Below are 23199 nucleotides of genomic sequence, written 5' to 3' on the forward strand. Positions count from 1 at the left end.
ATAATATGGTCCTCCTGTTGTTTGTCTCCCCTCTGCACCCACAGGGATGGCCGTGCAGTGCCCAGAGCTCAGCCACTACTCGGTGTGTGCGAGCCGCTGCCCCGCCACGTGTTCGGACCTCACGGCCCCGCTGGCCTGTGCCTCTCCATGCGCTGAGGGCTGTGAGTGCAACGAGGGCCACGTCCTCAGCATGGACCGCTGCGTCCCCGTCCAGAAGTGCGGCTGCGATGTGGACGGCCGGTACTACACGATCGGGGAGTCTTTCTGGGCGGCAGCGGACTGCACGGTGGAGTGTCAGTGCGAGGACGGCGGGGAGGCCAGGTGCTTTAACACCACCTGCCCTGAAGGAGAGGTCTGCGCCATTGAGAACGGCTACCGGGGCTGCTACCCCAAGCGGGAGAGCCTGTGTTTGGTGGGGCAGAACCAGGTGCTGCAGACCTTTGATGGCATTGCCTTCCCTTACCCACTGGAGCACTCCTACACGCTGCTCAAAACCTGCCCGGAGAGACTGGACTTCATCGAGGTGGACATCAGCCAAAAGAAGCCCGGATCTGCTCCCAACGGGCCACGCGTTGTGCGGATTCAGGCAGTCGGCCAAGAGGTGAAGATGGGAGGCACCAGCCTGTTGGAGATCAAGGTGAAGGTGCTGCCCTTAGGGCAGCCTACCCCAGGGCCGGGATGGGAGGCGGTGGTTCACACAGTGGGTCTGTGTCCCCAGATTGGTTCCCCACATCAGAGCCTCAAGCACTATGGTGGTACTTGGATGAAACCCATGTCCTTTAGGTGCCTGGAAGTTGTCGTCACAGCACTGTTATTCCCCTTTGCTTGCTGAGTCAGCTCTGTAGACTTTCCCACTGGTGTGGTTGTCTCCTGCAACTTGTTTTTTCCCTGGAAAAACATTCTTTGTTTGTGGGGTGCAAGGAAATAGCCATATCCCCCCACGTGAAGGAGGCTCTGGGCCTTGGAGGGTGGTGTTTGGGTCAAGAAGCATTTTGTGTACCCAGCATGGTCCAGCCAGCAGATGGGAACGGCCATGCAAAGTAAAATCGCCCTCCCTGAAGTGTCTCAATCCACTTGTTACTTGTAGGTGAACAGTTATGACGTGGAGCTGCCCTATTTCCATCCTTCTGGCCGCCTGGAAATCTACCGTAGCGACAACAGTACCATGATGGAATCGGAGGGGCTCCTGGCTGTCAGCTACTATGATTCGGGCCTCCTGGAGATCCGCCTCTCCACCGCCTACTTCAACTGCACTGGGGGCCTGTGCGGCTCTTTCAACGGCAACGCCAGCGACGAGTTCTGCCCACCCAAGGGCAAGTGCACGGACAGCCTGGAGCTCTTTCTGGAGAGCTGGACCACATTCGACGAGATCTGCAACGGGGAGTGCGGGGACCTCCTCAAGGCTTGCAACAACGACTCAGAGCTGCTCAAGTCCTACAGGAGCCGCTCCAACTGCGGCATCATCAATGACCCCACCAACAGCTCCTTCCTGGAGTGCCACAACGTGGTCAACGTCTCAGCCTACTACAGGACGTGCCTCTTCCGCCTGTGCCAGAGTGGGGGTAACCGGTCAGAGCTGTGCGACTCGGTGGCACGCTACGCCAGTGCCTGCAAGAACGCTGAGGTGGACGTCGGCCAGTGGAGGAGCCACAGTTTTTGCCGTGAGTCCGCCAAAGCTTTTAAGTACTTGGGGTGGGCAGAAGGGGACGTAGACCCCACCGACCTCGCGCAGTCTTTTTGTCAGGAGCTTGTGGTTGTACAGAGCAGCTTTTCTTATGGGATGCTGAAAAGTACAGGCTCTCTTTCCCCCACCTCCGCTCTCATCTCTGGTGGGTACCCCTTAGACACAGGGTGCTCCTCTGTGGATCACTATAGCAGAAGGGCTGTTTGGGTGGGATATCCTGACCCAACAGCACTTAAAGCTGCATTAGATGTCCGAAGTCATACGAAGGTGTAGGGGCGGAGGTGTCTACGCACTGGCAATCTGGGACAATTTTCCTGCTCCCTTCACTACCGGTCAAAGACCAGCTTTGCCATCAAAAGAGCTACGCTCACTAGAGCTTTCTGCCATGAGGGGGACCAGAGTGTACAAAACGATCTCCTGCATAGTGTATGGAAGGGAAAGGGGAATTGCGGAAGGAATGCAATGTCTCATGAGCCTGAGGGCAAGGCAGCGCTGCTCCATGTACCGACAGTAGTTTCTAAGTAGCGCTTGTGCCAGCAGAGACAGATGTCCCAGGGAAGCAATTTCAGGGTGGCATTTCAGGAGGCATCAGAAGTTTTATGATGCGGTGTAGGAGCATTCCAGAGCCGCAGATGGTGTCTGACAGTGCTGTACACCACCACCAGTGGGTAATTTGAATAACGTTTGTTTTTAGCTGTTGCTATAAACTTGCTGTTGATGGGAAGACTTCCATAATTCAAAAGTGCATGTGAAAAATCCCCAGTGTGGAGGTACAGGGTGGGGAGGCAGCGCCCGTCTCTGCTGCAGAGCTTTGAGGGAGGTGTCTCTTTGGGAGCCCTGGCCTCATAACCTCTGAAATAGCAGGAGGAGGTGTCACTCAGCACACGGTGGGACAGGTTTGTGATGTGAGGATGGCAATATCCAAGAGGAGAAGGGGTTGCAAAGGAGATGGCAAAAGCCAGTGGCCAGCAGGATGCTGGGATGGTTTCCCCTCTTGCTTTTTTTCCCCCAAGTAGGTTGCCGCTCACCCCATTCCCACTTTTTGCCTGTTCCCCGACCCAGCACTGCCCCGGGGCTGCTGGAGCCTGGCACTCACGCTCCGTGTTTGTTGGCTCCACAGCTCTTGCCTGCCCAGAGAACAGCCATTTCGAGGAGTGCATGAGCTGTGTGGAGACCTGCGAGACCCTGGCCGCGGGGCCCGTCTGCGCGGACACCTGTACGGAGGGCTGCCAGTGTGACGAGGGCTTCGCCCTCCGCGGCACGCACTGCATTCCCCGCGGCGAGTGCGGCTGCAACTTTGAGGGGCGCCAGCTGGCCACCAACCAGACCTTCTGGATGGACATTGCCTGCCACTTCCTCTGCTACTGCAATGGCTCCGACAACAGCGTGTACTGTGAGAATGTTTCCTGCAAGGACGATGAGTACTGCCTGGAGGAGAATGGCCTCTATTACTGCCATGTCCGCACCGACGCCTCCTGCATCGTCTCTGGCTACGGACACTACCTCACTTTTGATGGCTACACCTTTGACTTCCAGAGCAGCTGCGCGTTGGTCCTGTGCACCACAATCACCCGGCCAAGGGTGGAGCGCTCGGACACTTTCCCAGCATTCACTGTCACAGCCAAGAATGAGGATCGGGACACTTCTCTGGCCTTGTGGGTGAAACAAGTTGAAGTGGAGGTCTTCAATTACCATATCGTCATTCACCGTGCCTACAAATATACTGTGCTGGTGAGTTCAGGACCACAAAGGCCTGGGGTTATTTCTCCCTGTCGTGGCTCCCAAACCATGGAGCAATTCCCTAGGCATGACGCCTTACAGCTCACAAGGTTTTCTGGGGGTTGGGAAGGGCGTACGCTCGCATTCACCCCTAGGGTGCCGCCAGGCGCAGCTTTCAGAGAGGGCTTCCATTTTGGCTGCCTTGTTTTGGATGTAGAGGTGAGGCTGGCGGAGACCTTGTTCCAGGAGCACTAAGCAGCCCTTGTTGGTATCCTCCTGTGGCAACTCTTATCATTTCTGCTCACAGTGCATCTCGTTTTCTTCCCCACAGGTGAATGATGAGCGTCTCTACCTGCCCCTGAAGCTGGGTCAGGGCAAAGTGAACATCTTTGCCTTTGGCTTTCACATCGTGGTTGAGACCGACTTTGGGCTGAAGGTGGTGTATGATTGGAAGACCTTCCTCTCTGTCACTGTCCCACGCAGCTTCCAGAACCTGACCTACGGTCTCTGCGGCCGCTACAACGGCAATCCCGAGGATGACCTGGTGGCTGCGGGCGGCATGCCGGCCGCCAGCGTCATTGACTTCGTCCACAGCTGGGCGAAGCGGGACGCATTCTGCCGCGTGGGCTGCGGCGACCGCTGTCCTGCCTGCGGGAAGGTGGAAGGCTTCTGGAAACCCCAGCAGCTCTGCAGTCTCATCCCGAGCCAAAGCGGCGTCTTCGCCAAGTGCCACAGCAAGATCAGCCCTGGCTTCTTCTACAAGAACTGCCTCTTTGACACATGCGTCGACGGGGGAGCCATGCAAACGGCCTGCAGCTGGCTGCAGAATTACGCCAGCACGTGCCAAACGCAGGGCATCGCCATTACTGGCTGGAGGAACTTCACCTCATGCTGTAAGTGCCACCCTGCCTCCGGGCCCTTCTTTTCCTAGACATGCTTCCTGGGGCCGTCCACCGTAGCTGTAGCACTTTCCGGAGCTCACCCCATAGAGAGGCAGCAGAGCACCATGCGGAGCACCAGCAGGCACCTGCTGTCTCCAGGCTATCGACTCGGACATGTCCCAGGTCCCCACGGTCAGTGCTCAGGGATCTCCCCAGGGGTCCCCTCCTTCCCTGTGGCTGACGGAGCAGTGAGATAAAGCGATGCAGTAGGCAGGCACATAGTCACCGCCAAGCGCAGCAGACCGACCTGTCTGCGGACCAGGGAGCCGGTCCCTCCCATGCTTGCCAGGGGGGCGATGGTGTGGGATCAGGTCTGGGGCGCTATGTTCTTTTGGAGTTGTTAGGAACCGCATGTGGTATAGGGGGAGCACAGATGGAGAGGGGAAAGCCTCCAGTTTAGAAGATATCTGTTATTCAGCAGGAATTGTATTAGTCAGCTCCAAAGGCAGGAGTACGTGTTTGCTCTAATGAAGCTGCATGTTCTTGTCAATAAGACTACCATGCAATCTTCAATTAGGCTCCCGAGGCCGGGGGCCGCGAGCCTCTCTGGCAGCCAATCTATCTGGCAAATTAGATGGGAAGTAATTGTCTTTGCTAACAAGACTGAAAATTAAATTTATGTTGTTCTTGCTTCTAACAAGCAAACTCCTGGCTCAGAAGGCACGGCTGTCACGGGGCAGAGGCAGCGAGGGCACCGACAGGCGCCCTGCGTGCTGGGACCGAAATGGTCCCTGGCAAGCCAGCGGGGTGCAGGGAGAAGCATCTTGGCCAGGCACGGGCAGCAGCCCTCGCAGGCTTCACGCTCCGACAGACCAGCAAAAACACATACCCTGAAACATGTCCCCACACAGAGAGCAGGGAGGCTCCGTGCAGTGGTCCCAGGGCCAGCAAGGGCATCCCTCCCGGAGGCAGATGTTAGCCTGGTGTCAGTGAGGAGGCTGGTTTGCTGGAGAGCGGGGAGCACGGGGAAACGGGCTCTCGGGAAACTGGCGTGCAGGAGCTCACAGACAGTGGTGAGTGATGGAGAAGTGCTGCTCAGCTTAGACTAGGCAGCTGGCGAGCAGCGTAGGACGGAGGGGTGAAGGCTGCCTTTTCCTTTCAGTTGCGTGCCTGGGAGCTCCGGGTCCCTGTCTGGGCAACACGGTCCATGTTAACCACCTTGACAGGGGAGTTATCTGCCCAGGGATGCCAGCAGTGGGGTTACGGCCCTGTGGGTGGCCAGCAGCCAGGTCGGTTTTGTCCGGGGAGCTAATCTGTATCTGTGTTGTCCCCTGGTCATGTTGCAGCTGTCAGCTGTCCCCCCAACAGCCATTACGAGAGCTGCGTGTCCCTGTGCCAGCCCCGATGTGCCGCCATCCGTCTGAAGAGTGACTGCAGCCACTACTGTGTGGAGGGATGCCAGTGTGACCCCGGGTATGTCCTCAACGGCAAGAGCTGCATCCTTCCCCACAACTGCGGCTGCTACTCGGACGGCAAATACTACGAGGTACGATGCTCACGTCATTCTCTTGGGGCTTTCTCCCCCGACTCTTTCTGATGGTTCCAGGCAGAGCCTCGTACCCTGAGTGGGGACAGTGGCCAGGACAGCCCCTTACAGAGTGTCGAGCAGTGTCTGTTGGCCAGGGTCATAGCCTCAGTCAGAAAGAGTGCTCTGCAGGGCCTGGAGGGACAGATCATCAGCATCACATGTGTCTGCAGCTCCATGGCCATGCTTGGGGATCGTTGTGAAGTCTGGTGGTGTTGCACCAAGGAAGAGAGGGTCAGGAACAAGCTGCAGAGCATGCAGGTGTCCATCGAGGAGAGGCGGAGAGAGGGGATGCGGGCTGCGTAGCGAAGCCCGGGCAGCAGCCTGTGGGACGCTTGCTGGTGTTTGCTGAGACCAAGCTGTCTTGCGGCGTCCCATGTTGTCCTGTGAGCTGCAGAGCATATCACCATTGATCCTGTCGGAGGACTCCCTGTGTCGGGGACGGCGTCCAGCTCTGATCTGACCACCAGCTTGTATCTCCTAGAGGAGTGGAAAAGTAGAGTTGGTAAGAGTGCACAAGGCGAGAGCCCGCTACCATGCTGGTGATGGAAACGGTGGTTGTTGGTGAGGGTAGGGATGATGCAGCAGTGACACAGGACTCCAGAGGCTTCAGGGGGTAACAGGGGTAGAGAGAGGAGGGATGTTTTCCCACAGAGTGCTGTGTAGCGAGTCTTTTTGCCTGGCAAAATTGTGACAGGGCTGTTGGGTGAGGGTGAATCGAGTGTCAGGCAGGGATGGGAGGGAACTGGAGGAGGGGGAAGAAAGCGTGGTGACCAGGAAGGCTGGCTTTGAGGATTGCCAAAGTCCAGTGCTGTAAGACTGCATTGCTTTTAGGTATTCTGCACCGGGGGGGTTTACTGTTTCACATGAAATTTACCTATTTGTATGTTACTTGGGACTTTGCTTGAGCAGGTTGTTGTGCTGGTGGCATGGCTCATGTTATAGTGGGCTGTAATTTGTGCCGGTGAAACTGTCCTGCATACGGTGTCTTTGCCAAGCCCCCCACACAAAGGGAGCTAGTACTGGGGTACTGTCATACAGGGACCCTAGCAGACAGGTTGTCGGCTGGCAAGGGTGCACGAAAGAGGTCAAGGAGGTATTTAGCATATTGTGGTGTTTGTGGGAGTAAGAGGGGCGAGGGATGCTGTGGTGGCAGTGGAAAGATTCAGTTGCCTCGTGCCTGTGGGTAGCAGAGATGTCGCAACATAGGTGCAAGTTGACAGTGTGTTCTTTGCACCTTTTCCTTTGTCCCCTTGCTCTCGCTTGCCATGCAGCAGAGGGGCATAAACCCTGGTCCAAGTGTCTGCAGAGGGTAGGGCAGAGGTCCCCAACCCTCCCAGCCAGTGACGGGTCCTTCTTTCAGCCCAAGCAGCTCTTCTGGAACGGGGACTGCACCCGTCGGTGCCGCTGCTTCCGGCGCAACCTCATCCAGTGTGACCCACGGCACTGCAAGTCGGACGAGGAGTGTGCCCTGCGCAACGGCGTCCGCGGCTGCTTCAGCACCAGGAGCTCCTTCTGCCTGGCGGCGGGCGGCGGCGTCTTCCGCACCTTCGACGGGGCCTTCCTCCGCTTCCCCGCCAACTGTGCCTTCGTCCTCTCCACCATCTGCCAGAAGCTGCCCGACTTCTCCTTCCAGCTCATCATCAACTTTGACAAGTGGTCCTCGCCCAACCTCACCATCATCTCCCCCGTGTACTTCTACATCAACGAAGAGCAGATCCTCATCAGTGACAGGAATACTGTCAAGGTAAGGTCTCATCAGGGGCACCAGCTCCCTGCAGAGCAGGGCTGCAGAGTGGGCGACAGGGGACCAGCTTCCGAGTGGAAGGTAATGGTGCCCAGGGCCACACAACGGTCTCCACGAGGGCCTCAGAAGGCTCTGTCAGCGGCTTTGCATCCCAGCCGAGGAAGCTCCTATGGGTGAAGGATGCATCTGTCCTCTGTTGGGCTTTGCGGAAGGATGCCAGGGGAGGTTTCGACTGGATATTAGCAAAAATTTTTACACTGAAAGGGTTATTAAGCATTGGGACAGGCAGCCCAGGGAACTGGTTGAGGCACCATCCCTGGAGGTATTTAAAAGACGGGTAGACGTAGTGCTTAGAGATACAGTTTAGTGATGGTTTTTCTCAAACTTAGGTTGCTGGTTGGACTAGATGATCTGAAAGGTCCTTTACAACATAGGCAATTCCATGAATCTATGCCAGCAGAGATAAAAAGGCTGGCAGGAGGCAAGACCGTTCACAGCCCAGGAGTTCGTAGTCGAGTGCCCATCCACATCTCGGTGATGTGGATGAAGCTGTCCTTTTGAGCGGAGGTGTGCAGAGGACTGGCTATAGCTGCGGTGTCGTTCAGTCTCTGAAGGGCACAGTCTGTGGCGGTGGTGAGTGATGAGTCCCAGGCTGGAGCCTCTGCACACGAGTAGAGTTCCCTTTGTGGTGTAGCATTGTGTGAGCATTTAAGGGAGGCGGTGTGCTCAGAGCGATCCATCAGCCGGAGGAAGGAGGAGAAAGATGTGCCGGCCCCTGCCGAAGAGACAAAGTGGTGTATTTTCACGGCTGGGATATTGTGACTTAGGCTCGCATCCATGGGCAGAGGGAATGGGAGGGAGGGGATGTTAGCCTCATGTTCTCTCCCGTACCAGGTGAACGGCAGCCATGTGAGCATCCCCTTCATCACGGGGCTTTCCACGAAGATCTTCAGCCAGGAGGGCTTCCTGGTCATCGACTCCAGCCCCGACATCCAGATCCGCTACAACGGCTTCAATGTCATCAAAATCACCATCGGGGAGCGGCTGCAGAACAAGGTGTGCGGCCTCTGCGGCAACTTCAACGGCGACCGGACGGATGATTATGCGACGCTGCGGGGGAAGCCGGCGGTCAGCAGCGTGGTGCTGGCTCAGAGCTGGAAGACCAACGGCATGCAGAAGAGGTGAGCAGTCGGACAGGCCTTCCCCGCCGGGCGGGAGCGGGGCTGGCACCGACGGGAGCCCCCGCGACTTGTCCGGTGCCCACAGCTGCAACGAGCTGCAGTACTCGCAGTACACCGCCTCCTGCGACAACGTCCAGATCCAGGAGCTGCAGAGTGACAGCTACTGCCTGAAGCTGACGGACATGAAAGGCTTCTTCCAGCCCTGCTACGGCCTCCTGGACCCCCTGCCCTTTTACGAGTCCTGCTTTCTGGACGGCTGCTACAACCACAAGAAGGTCCAGCTGTGCGGCTCGCTGGCCGCCTACGGCGAGGCCTGCCGCACCTTCGGCATCCTGGGCACCGAGTGGATCGAGAAAGAGAATTGCTGTAAGAGAGCTGGGGGTCTTCAGGGTCGAGGGGAGCCACGTCCTGCCGGGACCGCAACCCCCAAAAAGCGGGAGAGGGGCCAGCGGGGCAGGGGCAGTCAGAGATGCTCCTGCCCCACGGTCGGAGGGTAAAGATTGTGTTTGTGCTCCGTCTTGTGCTGTTTAGCAGGAGTGGTGGAAGATCCCTGCGTGGGCGCCGACTGCCCCAACCGCAGCTGCGAGCTGGACAACGGCGGGGAGCTGTGCGGGTGCATCGAGCCCCCGCCCTACGGGAACAGTGAGTCCTCTGGTCCCCGCTGCAGGGTTGGCACGGAGTGGCACAGGATGCACGTTAGGCCATCATACTGCTGGGGCTTTGGGAAGGGAGGTATCGAGGGCTAGGACCTCTCTCAACCACGTACAGTTCAGGATGGGAGCAGGGAGCAGGTTTTCTGGAGCACACGTTATGGGCGTCTCTGACTCAGAAGCACTTTGAGCAGCAGGGACGTTGGACAGGCAAAGTCTGCTGCAGGAGATGATCCTGGCTCGTTTCTGATGGGTGGAGAATGGCGGGGTGGGCAGGCGGCCCGGGTCTGTAGTGCCATTTGTGGTGGTCTGAAGCTGTTCCATCTTCTCCTCTAGCCACCCATGACATCATTGACGCAGAGGTGACCTGCAAAGCCGCCCAAATGGAGGTGTCTATTTCGAAGTGCAAGCTGTTCCAGCTGGGCTTTGAGCGTGAGGGGGTGCGGGTCAACGACCGCCAGTGCCCCGGCATCGAAGGTGAAGACTTCATCTCCTTCCAGATCAACAACACCAAGGGCAACTGTGGCAATCTGGTGCAGGTGAGACGGGGCACGCCTGCCTGGGAGCAAAGGCTGGTCTGTTCATCTCGGATGTCTTCTTATTCATACCAACTTGAGGGTGGAGGAGGCGGGGGGAGGATGCTTTTGGGATATGACTTGGAGCGACTGGGACCTGAGAATCGGCTGGCACCTGGGATGCACACATAGCTCTAAATGTCGATCGGTGAGGCTTGCGTTTGGGCAGTAGGTTACGGGTGGTCTTTGTAGCACATGAAGTCTTTTGGCATGGGGTTGCCATGACTCTGCTGACGTCCTGGTCCAGAGGAGGCAGAGGACTAATTGGGAGGCTGAGGAGAGCAATCTGTGTATTCTGAGTTGTTATGCGTGCTAGAATCTTGTTGGAATGGGGCGCATCAAGGCAGTGCAGCTTCATGCCAGCCGGGCAGTCCTCCTCCTCGGCGGTGGTGGCCCAGCTTGATGGCAGGGACAGGGTGGGGGGTGCACGTTGGTGCGAACGATGCTCAGGAGATGCTTTAACGGTATGGGGGCTGGGAAAGAGAGGCGTGTGTTGTAGAGTAAGGATGCTGGCAGTGGAGGGGCGGTGGGCCATTTAGGGGCATCCTTAGGAGCGGGCCAGCAGAGACAGCCAGTCTTGAGCAACACTCTGCGTTCCTTTTGCAGTCGAACAGCACACATATAGTGTACAAGAACACAGTGTGGATCGAAAGTGCGAACAACACGGGCAACATCATCACCCGGGACCGGACGATCAACGTGGAGTTTTCCTGCGCCTACGAGCTGGACATCAAGATCTCCCTGGATTCGGTGGTGCGGCCGATGCTCAGGTAGGAGCCGGGGCAAGCCACGTGGCCTCTCCTGTTGCAAGGGCACGGGAGAACATGTGCAGAGGGCGAGGGTCTGAAGCGATATGCTGAGTCGGGGGTTTGTTGCCTTTCCTCTGTCCAAGTCGGTATTTTTTTGTCATCGTTAGCGTGATTAACCTGACGGTGCCGACGCAGGAAGGGAGCTTTACGACCAAGATGGCCCTGTACAAGAACTCCTCCTACAAGCACCCCTACCGGCAGGGCGAGGTGGTGCTCACCACCCGGGACGTGCTCTACGTGGGGGTCTTTGTCGTCGGGGCCGATTCCAACCACCTGATCCTGATGCTGAACAAGTGCTACGCGACCCCCTCGCGGGACAGCAACGACAAGCTGCGCTACTTCATCATCGAGGGAGGGTGAGCGACTGCCGGCCAGGTGGCCCGGCGCGCCCTGTTGTTTTTTGTCATGTCTGTCGGGGAGGGTGTTCGAAGGGGCGCCGGCGTCAGTTGGAGCAGGGGACCTTGTGGTCACTGGGAAGGCTGACCAAGATCTGGGAATGGTGGGCAACAGCGCAGCCTGTGTTGTTAGAGCAGGAGTTAGTTCGCTTAGGGTAGAGGTAGCCGGAGGCCCCACATGGGATGGAGTCCTGGCTGTGGAGAGAGGCAGCCTTCCTTGTGTCGCCGATGCGGTGGGTGTCAGGGTGTCTCGGAGGAGATGGGGGGAAGGGAATCACGGCAGAAATGTCTTGGGAAGCAGGAATACAACAAAATTGGATATGCCAGAGAGAGGTCATGCTACAGAGGCAGGGCACGACGCCCTTGTCTAGAGGAGGCGGGTACGGTGGAATGTAAGTGTGCTGCTGCAGGACCCGGGGCGAGGGGCTTTATGGGGACAGGGGCGAGCGGCTTCCCTCGAGGGAGGGTCCCGGTCATGGGAGGTCTGAGCTGAGCCTTGATGCTTTGTGCAGGTGCCAAAACATGAAGGACAACACCATCGGCATAGAGGAGAATGGGGTGTCGTTGACATGTCGTTTCCACGTCACTGTCTTCAAGTTCATTGGGGATTATGACGAAGTTCACCTCCACTGCGCCGTCTCCCTCTGTGATTCGGAGAAATACTCCTGCAAAATAGTAAGTGGGGCAGGCGTCGAATGACGGGCGGCTTGCTTTGCAGGGCTGTGGCAGAGCAGGGTGAGCCGTTGACCCAGCATCAGAGAGGTGGCTGGGGACGTAGCCCTGTAGGCGAGGCTGGGAGGAGAGCCTCACCACAGGATGGTCGTCTCCGGACCTGTGCTCTCTGAGAGCAGTCGCAGGGGACTGAAGTCAGGGGTCCCGTTGGGAGACGGGCCGAGAGTGACGGAGGTGGTGTTTATTCCCACGCAGAACTGCCCTCAGCACACGAGGATGGCCAGCATGTTCGCTGAGGAGTCCAAGGAGCAGATCCTCTCTGTGGGGCCTATTAGGAGGAAGCGTAAGTGTGTGTGACCCTGAGGAAGGCTGTGGTGTTTTGTCGGCCATCCAGGTGGAGCCCGGTGCCGTGCCATGGGGCAGTGCCCAGGCATGTCCCGATCCCGGGACACTGGGGCGAGGGAGAGCGCGTGTGTCCTGTGGGGCGAGGCTGTTCCTTTGAGCAGCAATTGGGAGGAGCGCAAGAGAGTGCCCAGGGTTTTTTTTGCTGCCAGAAGGCAAGGTGTGGGTGGGATCGGTGTAGGTGTGGGCCATGTCGGGGCTCTGCCTTGCTCGGGGAGGCATATTCCTAAGGGCCCGTGGGCGGTCGCGCAGGAGATGATGAGACAGCAGGGTGGACGGCGGGAGCCCGGGGTGGCGTGGGGTGTTCTGGGTTTGCCCATGTGTCCCTGTGCGGTGGGTGTTCTCTTTGTCTTCCTGAAAGACCCCCAGAGGGTTGTGAGCATTGGACTAGGGGTTGCTTTGGGGTCGTGGGGGATGACGGAAGCCTAAGTGGGCCCTAGCATTGTCCCCATGCTGCACGTGATGTGGGGGTGTGCCCAGAAGGGGACGGGTGGGCTCCCGCGGGCGCCGTTGTTGTAGCAGGGGGTGTGGGTCTGAGGCAGCCAAGGGTCAGGGCATTGGGGTCCAGAGCATCACTCAGGTGTCCTCCTTTGCGCTCTGTGTCCAGGATCGGACTGGTGTGAGGACAACGGAGGCTGCGAGCAGATCTGCACGAGCCGGGCAGACGGGCCCCTGTGCAGCTGCGTGACGGGGACGCTGCAAGGGGACGGCAAGAGCTGCAGGGGCAAGTGTTGGGGGCGGCGCAGGAGGAGTCAGGGCGAGCATCACGGGGGGCTTTTTCCTCCACAGCTGCAGGGCCGTAGGGGTGCGCGGCGTCAGGGAAGTGGCTGGAACGTGTGGCGTGTCGCAGATAGGAGCAAGGCCAATGGTGGATGACTTTGAAGAATCATAGAATGGTTGGGGTTGGAAGGGACCTTGAAGATCACCTCGTTCCAACCCCCCTGCCCTGGGCAGGGACACCTCCCAGTGAACCGGGTTGCTCCAAGCCCCGTCCAGCCTGGCCTTGGACACCTCCAGTGACGGGGCCTCAACATCTTCCCAAGGCAACCCGTGCTAGTGCCTCAGGACCCTCTTAGTGAAAATTTGTTCCTTCCAGTTTGAAGCCATTACCCCTTGTGCTATCACTACATGCCTTTGTAAGGAGTCCCTCTCCATCTTTTGAGAGCTGTCAGGCAGTCTGTTGCAAGGCTGGTGATGGTGTCTGGCGTGGTGTGTGGCAGCGGCAGGGTAGAGTAAAGGCCATGGGTAGAGTGCGGAGCCCATCTAAGGGGCTTGTGGGAGGGGGTCCCAATGACACGTTGGGGCACTCGGGGTGTCAGCGGGGAGGGAGGCGCCCGTTGCATGTGTGCCGGGGTCCAAGCTCATGTGGGTCTTGTTGTTTTGTTGGCAGCCTCCAGCTCTTCAGGGGAGCACCGCGCCCGAGCGACCATGCTGGTGGCGGCCCAGCTGTGGCTGTGGCTGCACGCAGCTCCACGGGACCCGACCTCGTAGGTGCAGCTCTGCCACCCAGCCAAGGACTGTTCTCGCGTCAGCCTGAGTCTTTGTAGGGTAGGAGACAGCACCCCCACAGCGGCCCGGCTGCCACCGACTCGTCCATCCGCGTGGAGGCAAGAGAGGGATTCAACCCGGAGAGAGATCTGATGGGAACTTGGATGTGAAGGTGGCACGTGGCAAGCACCGCAGCAGCAACAGCAACAACGAGGCAGAGCTGGATGGTTGTCGGCATCAATGTAGAACTTGGGGTTTTTATTGCAGGTTTCTGGCATCGATGTGGGACATGGAGTTTCTTTTGCAGGTGTCTGGCATTGATGTGGGATTGTGGGTTGGTTTTTTTTTTGCAGCTTTCCATTATCGATGTGGGACTTGAGGTTTTTTTTTCGCAGTTTGTCAGAGGCTTTTCCTTGTAGCGTGCACTGTAGGCGGCCCGCTCCTCTCGGTAGCGCAGGCCGGGTCGGAGCGTGTGACGTCCCCGCACACAGCCATGCATGGGTCTCCAGCGTCCTCGGGAGCTGCCGTCGGTGTCTCCGGAGCACACAGACTCGGCCAGAGGTAGGTGTTGCGGCACGGGACGCGGGCCGGAGCGGCACATTATTGTCATCGGATGTGGTCACACCTCGGGAGCATGTTGCCCCCTGGCTCTCTGGAGCAGAGGTGTGGTTGAGGCATGGGGCCAAGGACACAGCTTGTCCCCGGGGATCCGGCAAGCCTATTTGTGCATTGTGGTTGCGAGAAGCCGGTCCCAATGTTTGGAAAGTGGTGCTTTCTGGCGGGCAGGAGCGAGAGCCAGAGAAAGGCAGGGCAGGATTCCATCTTATGCGCGCGTGTTGTGCCGCGGCAGTTTTTGTGGGTGCGGGGCAGCGTCAGGGCAGCTGGCGGGAGAGTCGTGAGTGGCATCGGGGCGTTGATGGGTGCGTGGGGGGGGCTGTCTGTGTTGGTGTCTTGTTTTGTGTTTGTACTCTGTGAAACGGCTGCGTGGGAATAAAAAATGTTGTAATCCTTCGTAAGCAGTGTGGTCCTGTGTGATGGTGGCCGGGATGGGGTGGGGAGCAGGCAGGGCCGGGAGTACGTCGGGGCCAGAGAGGGTCCCTGGGAGGGGAGGGGAGCAGGGATTTTGGGGTGCCGGGCAGCGGCTGTGTGTACTCTGGGTCCTGCATTGGGGCTGGAGGAAGGAGGTGCACCTGTGCTTTGACAGGTGGGGGAGTAATAAGCTGTTGTAGGGAGGAAAGAGGGCACCCGAGGTCTCTGCCGAGGTTCTGGGGAGATTTGAGGAGCATGGTGGCTGGCGGTGGGCAGCAATTGAGGGAGTCATCAATGCTTATCAATACGTAAAGGGTGGGCGTCAAGAGGACGGGGCCAGAGTCTTTTTAGTGCTGTCCAGTGACAGGCCAAGGAGCAACAGGCACAAACCAGGACAAGGAAAATTCCATCTCAACAGGAGGAAAAAGTTCTTTACTTTGATAGAGCAGGCTGCCCATAGAGGTTGTGGAGTCTCCTTCTCTGGAGATGTTCCAAACCCACCCAGATGGGATCCTCTCCAATGTGTTTTGGCAGGAGGGTTGGACCAGATGATGTGTGAAGGTCCCTTACGACCCCTACCACTCCGTGAATCATAGAATCATAGAATCTTCATGGTTGGAAAGGACTCGAGGTGAGGCCTCACCAGTGCCGAGTACAGAGGCACGGTCACTTCCCTACTCCCGCTGGCCATACTATTCCTGGCACAGGCCAGAATGCTGTTGGCCGCCTTGGCCCCCTGGGCACACTGCTGGCTCACGTTAAGCTGGTTCCACCAGCACCCCCAGGTCCTTTTCTGCCGGGCAGCTTTCCAGCCACTCTCCCCCAAGCCTGTAGCGTTGCTTGGGGTGATTGTGACCGAAACGCAGGACCCGGCACTTGGCCTTATTAAACCTCATACAGCTGGCCTTGGCCCATCGATCCAGCCTGTCCCGGTCCCTCTGCAGAGCCTTCCTACCCTCAAGCAGATCACCCGTCCCACCTAGTTCGGTGTCGTCTGCGAACTTACTGAGGGTGCGCTCAATCCCCTCGTCCAGATCATTGATAAAGATATTAAACAAAACTGGCCCCAAGACTGAGCCCTGAGGGACACCACTGGTGACCGGCCGCCAAGAGGATTTCACCCCATTAATCACAACTCTCTGGGCACGGCCGTCCAGCCGGTTTTTAACCCAGCGAAGAGTACACTTGTCTATGCCATGATTCGCCAGCTTCTCCAGGAGAATGCTGCGGGGGATGGTGTCAAAGGCCTTACCAAAGTCCAGATAGACAACGTCCACCGCCTTCCCCGCATCCAGAAGGCGGGTCACGTGGTCACAGAAAGAGATCAGGTTGGTTAAGCAGGACCTCCCATTCCTAAACCCATGCTGGCTGGCCCTGATCCCTTGGCTGCCCTGCACTTGCCGTGAGAGCTCTCTCGAGATGCTGTTTGGTGAGGGAAGTAGCTGTCTCAGTGTTCCTGGTGAGGGTGGGCTGTTTGGGGCGAGGGGCCAGTCGCAGCCGGGGCAAGTCCGGGAGGACGGGGTCTCTCAGGGGGAGTGGGAGCAGTCACGAGGGGTGGCTTGAGCGGAGGGTGTGTGGCGTGAGGGTCCTTTCTGCCGGGGAGCACAGGGAAATGGGGGGGTGAGACTCACGTGGAGCCCTGGAAGAACTAGAAGGGTGTCACGCCCCGCTCTCAGGAAAAAGGGGGGGGTAAGCGACTCAGACGTGTAGATCCCCAATGGCGTGGACTAAGGTGTGGTAAATCTCAAGGTCCCTATACAGACATGTATTAGTTTCCCAAAATCATTAGTATAGGTCTTAACAAGTCCACGATAATGGGTTAGGCATATGACAAATTATGGCAAGCCACGAGGTACACGTGGTGTTACTTAACGGCAGGTATGCGGCAACTTATGGCAAGCAGTCCTTAAGGTTCTTACTTAACAACTCTAAGAGACACGAGGAACTGAGGGATAGAGAAAGGAAAAGACAGAGAAAAAGACAGAGACGAAGAGATCGCCGGTCACGATTCCAGCATCTTTATCAGGGAATCTTCCCAGACATAATCTTCTGTCCCGGGAAAAGTCTTCCCAGGCACGATTTTCCTCTTTGTTCTATCCCCAGGGGCACTTATTTTCCCCTTGTACGTTTGCTGAATTATCACGGTCCACCCCCTTTGCCAAGGAGAGCCTCATCTCAGGTTTCTCCCTTCTCTCAGGTGACGCGTAGCGTGATTTGGGTGGAGAGACGAGTGCCATAGTCGTATATGTTTAGCTTGATCTCTATAATCTTTGTTAGCCTATGCAGGAGTGTGCATTTTCATGTGCATTTCGTGGCTCATGAAGCAGAGGTCACTTATAGGAGTAAATGGCCTCGAGACAGAGAACTGGGAAGCTTAGGACAAGTGGCAGAACTATCTCATCTTCACAAGGCAGTCCTCCCACACTTTTCAGGTGCCTGTGTGCCTTATTAGTTCTTTGAATGTCAGGCAAGGGGTATTTATTTCCTTGCGAGCGTTTGAGGCGTTCCATTGAAGGCTCGGAGGGCCTTCTGCCCCCGGTCAGGGAATTTACAGGCCGTCTCTTAGGAAAGGTCAGTCATCTGTCATTGTTATCAGGGAGACTCAGTAGAAGGATCCGAGGAGAGGAGCACCGGGCGGGGGGGCTACGGGCCGTCGAGGGGGGTTAGGCAGGGCAGGGGCGGCGGAGGTGAGGATGCGGCTGAGAGCCTCTGGCTGAGGACTAGGGGGATGCAAAACGCACGGGGATGTCGCGGTGGGCATTGACTACCGATAGCCCGACCAGGGCGATAGCACCGGTGAGGTATTCTGTAGGCAATCAGGAGCAACGGCTGGATGGGTGGCCCTCGTCCTCAGGGGAGACGGCAGCTTCCCGGGCATCGTCAGGGAACATCACACTGCACTGACAAGGAGGTTTTGGGAATTTTTGTAGTTAGTAGGAGAGACGAGGTACCCAGCGAGCCGCCTAGGAAAGAGGCCCTGGTAGACTTGCTATTTGTGAATAGAGAAGGATTCGCGGGGGATTAGATAGCGGGGGTCGACGTGACGACAGGCGGCCGTCTCGGCCACAGGGATCATGAAGGAGTTGAGCGTAAAATGTGCGATGTAATGAGAAAAAAAGGTCAGCAGAGAGGCTGCCCCGGACTTCAGGAGAGCAGTCTTTAAGGTATTCAGGGAGCTCTTTAGCAGAGCACCCCGGCAATCTGCCTTTGAGGGCTTAGGAGTCATCGGGCGCCGCTCAGTGTCTGTCACCTTTTAGGAACGCAGGAGCAGGCGATTAGGGCGTGTAGTAAGCGAAGCGAGCGGGGCAGAACGTCAACTGGGCCCAACGGGGAAGTCTGCAGGGAGCTGAAGAGGAATCGGAAATTGCGCAATCTCTGGAAGGGAGGTCGGGCTTAGGGGGAAGAGTACAGAGGTGGGGTTTGCACGTGCGGGAAGAAGATAGACACGGCCACAGCTCGTCGGGGTTGAATCTGGCCAGTGTTGTTTCAGATAACAAGAAGGGCTTTTTTAAGGACGGGAGGAAACATCCTCAAGTTGTGCCGTGGAAGGTTTAGATTAGAGATTAGGAAAAATGCTTACACGGAGAGGGTTATAAGGCATTGGAGCGGGCTGCCCAGGAAAGCGGTGGAATCGCCATCCCTAGAGGTATTGAAAAGACCGGTAGACGTAGCGCTTAGGGATACAGCTTAGCGTTGGGTTTTTTCCGTGGGAGGTTGGTGGTTGGACGTGAGGTCTGGCAGGTCCCTTCCAACCTAGGCCATTCTATGATCCTAAGTATGTGAATAGCAAGAAGAGGACTAGAGAGAACGCTGGGCTGATACGGGGTGAGGACGGTCCTCTGACTAATAGGGATGAAGGAAAAGCAGAGGCGTGCAGAGACTGTGTTTTAGCTTCCATCTGTAACGAAGCAGATAGACTTCGGGCCGCCCGGTCCCCCCAGTCGGAGGACCGCGAGCGCGGGAACAGCGACTTACCTTGCGAGCAGTGAGATTGTAAGGGGCCGGATGTGTCAGCTGAACGTTCACAAGCCCACGGGGCCCGATGAGCGTAGAAGGAGGTAGGGGATGTTGGGGAAGGACGCCTCCGGAAGGTCTTGGGAGGCAGGGGAGGTCCCCGCGGACAGGGAGCCAGCCAGCATTATTAGCGGGTGCCAAAAGGGCGGGAGGGCAGTCCCAGGGAACCGCAGACTGGTTAGCGGAACCTCTGTTTCTCGGGGAAGTCACGGAAAAGCCCACAGCGGGTGCTTACCGAAAGGCATTTAGAGCATAAGGCAATTATTGGGCACAGTGTGCATGGATTCACCAAGGGAAAGTCACACGTATATACTTTTATTAGCTTTTATGCTAAGATCACCCGCCTAGCAGAGAAAGGGAAAGAGGCAGATGTACCCGTTTCGGGTTTTAATGAGACTTGTGACGCTGTCTCTCACGGCATCTTTCTGGATGGGTTGTCCAACCTCGCAGGACGAGCGGGTTCGCAGCGTGGGGGGAGTAGAACTGGCCGAAGGGTCTCAGCGAGCGGGGCGGCATCTGTGCACGGAGCGGTCACCGGTGGTGTTAACTCGGGGCTTGATGCAATGGCCAGGTCTGTTCAATACATTTATCGGTGATGTGGAGGCATCATTGGCAAGGTTGCTGATCCCAAAGCAGGAGGCGCCGTGGCTCTTCTCGAGGGACAGGATGCCTTGTACAGGGATCTAGATAGACGGGAGTATCGGGCAGGGAGTAATGGGGTGAGAAGTAGCAAGGTGAAATGCTGGATTCCCCCCCTAGGTAGGAGCGCTGTAGGGCATGACTCTAAATCGGGAAAGGAGCGTCCGGAGAGCAACCTGGCAGAGAGGGATCCAGGGTTTTTGGCGGGCAGCTCCGTAGGAGCCAGCACAGCGTGCCCGGAGAGCCGAGAGGGCCACCCGTATTTTGGGGTGCATCAATCACCATATGACCCGAAGTGGCGATTATGTCGCTCTACTGGGTGTCGGTGGGGCCTTCCCCTGAGTAGGGTGCAGTTTAGGGTCCTGCGGTTGAAGATGGACGTGAAGGTGCTCTAAAGAGTCCAGAAGAAGGCGGTAAGGTTTGAGGGAGGGCCGGAAGGCACAATCTACGAGGAGAGGCTGCAGACTTTGAGCTCGTGTGGTTTGGGGGAAAGGAGGCTATCGCATCCCGCTCGGGAAGGGTGGGGTGTCGGCGGGCAGGCGAGCAATGCCGTTTACAAATCCCCAGTGGTGTAAGAGAAATCTCAAGGTCGGTATACAAGCATTGAGCAGATTAGTAAGCATGTTTTAATGAGGCTCGTGATAACCGTTTGGGTATATAACAACTTACGGCAAGCTTTGTGTGACCTAGGAACAGGCATACGAGAAATTTCGGCGAGCGGTACTTAATAACAGAAAGACGAGGAATTCTGGCAAGTGGTGCAGTATGCCTTGGGGTATGTCTTTGAAAGAAGAGAGGAAAGAGAAAAGGAAAAGGACAGAAAACAGAGGGATATAGAAGGAGAAAGAGAGAGACGGAGAGAGATGAAGAGATCACCGGTCCCGGTCGGTCCAGCCAGTGCCGGCCGTTGCCGTAAGAGCGCTCCTCTGCGTATCCCCAGGGAAAAAGCTCCTCAGGGAAAAATCTTCCCAGGCAAAAATTGTCTTTGGGGACAGCCTTTCCCCATTGTATGCGTGCCCACTCCGAGGGGCAGTTTTGTCTCAGGTTTCTGCCCCCTCCCAGACGACACGGGGCATGTTTCGGGGTGGGGAGATGAGAGCTATAGTTGCGTCTGTTTAGCGTGACGGCGGTAATGCTCAGCAGTGTGTTTGGGGGTGTGAACTTTAATATGCATTTTGTGGATAATGAGGCAAAGGTCACCATAGTGCATGGCATCTTTCCGAAGAAGCAGGTTGTCCTTCACGAGAGGGAAAACGAGGGCTGACGCTATTTGCGTCAGAGGGTTCTCGGGGCGCCGTTTTTTCTCTCTCTGGAATCACGCAAGAGGTGTAATGGGCGTTAGCCCGATCGGTTCCTTGAGCAGAGGAACTCGGTATTTGTGAGCGTCGGAGATGTTAACAACCTCCTCGGGCTGCTTTGTTTAGGAGAAATTTTGACTGGTCTCTTACGGTGGCTGAAGAGCGACCTCATGCCGCTCCACAGCCTTCTGAGGAGGGGACGGGGAGAAAGAGGTGCAGAGATCTTATCCCCGGGACCCAGAGATAGGACACGCGGGACTGGCTCTGGGCTGCGCTGGGGGAAGTGTAGTCTAGCAACTAGAAAGCATTTATGTACCGTGGTCAAAGAGCGGAATAGGTTTTTTGGGGAGGTGGCGGATGCCGGTTGCCTGTGTTTAGGAGGCATTTGGATGGTGACCTTAGTAACGCAGTGCAACTGTTGGTGAGTCCCAAGGCGGTGAGGAAGTCCGCCTCGACGGTAGACGTAGGTCCCTTCCAACTGAAGTGGTTTAGTGCGAGTGAGTGCCTGGGACAGGGCGCAGGAGCACACAGGGAAGGCTCCCGGCGAGGCTCGCCCATCTGTCGGGCAGCTTCGGGGCTCTGTAGGGCCGGGGGCGGGCGGAAACAAGACGTTGTGGAGCAAGCAGCGGGGCGTTAGGGGCCCTGCCGGCTTGTCGCTCGATGCGGGCCTCCCTGGGGTTGTGGGTATGTATGTGGCAGGGGACAGAGGCCTCGCAGCGCTCTTCTGGGCGTCAGAGGCCACAGGGGAGGGAAGCCAGGCAGAGACAGGCGACAGGATGGGATGAAGTGGGCATGCAGGGGATGGGCGCATGTTGGCTGGCGGAGAGGCTCAGAGAGGAGGTTGGGAAGCGGGGGAGGCAGGTGTCTTGGGAGGGGGGCACCGTCGGGGCGCGAGCTGCCGGCTGGGTCGCGGCGTCCGGCAAAGGGGCGGGTAGGGGCAGAGCGGGCCAGGCGTGGTGGGGGCTGCTCGGGCACGTGGTGTCGGGAGGGATTGTCTCGTGGAGCTGAATGGGATGGAGAGGGGGCTGGTTCTTAGAGGTGCACGGGCGGCGGGAGAGGCCGGCAAAGGCTGGGGCGCGTCCTCGTGCCGGCAGGGAACGCGGCCGGGAGGGGAGAGGGAGAAGGAGCAGGGGCCGGTGGGGTTTGGGGCCAGGGGGTGTTTTGGGGACGTGGTGAGGGTTGTGTTGTCTGGGGCGGGTAGTGTCAGCGCAACGGGTGGCAGAGGCCATTGTGGGAGATGGCGTACCTGTCGGCATTGCGGAGGGGTAGCTGCTCACGCAGGGGTGGTTAGCAGCGAGGGGCGGACGAGGAGGGTGCCCGTGGCTGGCAGGGAGGGGGAGAGGAGCTGTGTTTTGGGAGGTGGGATCCCGGAAGGGGCTCTGAGTGGTTGGAATAAGCGGTGTCGCGTGTCGGTGGGACTGAGGTCTTTGGCATGAGCAGAGCTGCATCTGGGGCGGAGGTCTGGGCGCGTGGAGGCACTCTCATGTCCGAGACGTGGGTTGTTTTCCAGGTGTGCCAAGTGATAATGCACAGAGCAGAGGTATGTCTGAGCTTATTCCATTAATTGGAAGAAACGGGGTGCTCGTCCCAAGGGAGCACAGCTTCGTTTCCAAAGTTTCCCTTTTTATCCACCAACCGATACACGGTGTGGCAACGAATATGTAATCATGGTTGTTCTCTGTAAGGACCGGTTGAGATTTCATCGATTCCTGTATCAAGTAGTGGACAGACTCGGTCATCTTCTGTCACTGGGCTCTTCTGAGGAGGCGGTATCGTTCGGGCAGGTGGTTGAGGAGTTGGCGGTCGCGATCTCCTCTAGTTGACATTACCTTGTACCCGCTTCTCCTCAATGTTGGCGGCGCCGGGTTTTTTTCTCGGTTCGCTGGCCAGGCCTGCACTTCATCGCCCTGGTGACGGGACCATTCTGCCTATCCACTGAGCTACATTGTCTAGCAGTTAGTTTTTGGATAACTTGTGTGGCGTTGCTATTTTTTTTTTTTACAAATTATGTTGAGGCCGCATAGAGGACTTGCAGAAGCAAAGGCAGCGTTGCTTTGAGCTGTGTGTTAACCGGAGCGGTGTCTTGCTTTGAGCAGTGTATCACTTTCAGCAGTGTATTAATTTGAGCAGTGTCTTGATTTGAGCAGTGATTTAATTTCAGCACTGTCTTGCTTTGAGCAGCGTGTAACCATGAGCAGTGCGATTGTTTGCGCAATGTGTTTCTTTGAGCAGTGTCTTGATTTGAGCAGTTTATTAATTTCAGCGGTGTCTTGCTTTGAGCGGCGTCTTGCTTTGAGCAGTGTCTCCTTTTGAGCCGCGTATAAATTTCAGCAGTGTGTTGCTTGGAGCAGTGTCTTCCTTTGAGCAGTGTCTTAATTTTGGCAGTGTTTTGCTTTGAGGAGTGTCTTGTTTGGACCAGCATCTTGCTTTG

The 23199-nt window shown here is 57.2% G+C and overlaps 1 protein-coding gene across 1 annotated transcript in view; it reads left to right on the forward strand.

The window, feature by feature from the left end:
• TECTA (tectorin alpha) overlaps positions 1 to 14639 on the forward strand; it is a 28335-nt gene extending 13696 nt beyond the window's left edge. Inside the window, exons 8-23 of the mRNA XM_054222903.1 lie at positions 45 to 637; positions 1088 to 1661; positions 2805 to 3415; positions 3735 to 4296; positions 5631 to 5830; positions 7233 to 7616; positions 8511 to 8797; positions 8883 to 9163; positions 9329 to 9439; positions 9784 to 9986; positions 10629 to 10792; positions 10939 to 11187; positions 11739 to 11901; positions 12154 to 12241; positions 12908 to 13024; positions 13691 to 14639. Coding sequence (XP_054078878.1) covers positions 45 to 637; positions 1088 to 1661; positions 2805 to 3415; positions 3735 to 4296; positions 5631 to 5830; positions 7233 to 7616; positions 8511 to 8797; positions 8883 to 9163; positions 9329 to 9439; positions 9784 to 9986; positions 10629 to 10792; positions 10939 to 11187; positions 11739 to 11901; positions 12154 to 12241; positions 12908 to 13024; positions 13691 to 13791 — 4688 coding nt within the window. The 3' untranslated portion in view covers positions 13792 to 14639. The remainder of the gene's footprint in view (positions 1 to 44; positions 638 to 1087; positions 1662 to 2804; positions 3416 to 3734; positions 4297 to 5630; positions 5831 to 7232; positions 7617 to 8510; positions 8798 to 8882; positions 9164 to 9328; positions 9440 to 9783; positions 9987 to 10628; positions 10793 to 10938; positions 11188 to 11738; positions 11902 to 12153; positions 12242 to 12907; positions 13025 to 13690) is intronic.
• Positions 14640 to 23199: the final 8560 nt, after the last annotated feature.

Source organism: Rissa tridactyla, chromosome 17 (genome assembly GCF_028500815.1).
Source record: "Rissa tridactyla isolate bRisTri1 chromosome 17, bRisTri1.patW.cur.20221130, whole genome shotgun sequence".
Classification (NCBI taxonomy): domain Eukaryota; kingdom Metazoa; phylum Chordata; class Aves; order Charadriiformes; family Laridae; genus Rissa; species Rissa tridactyla.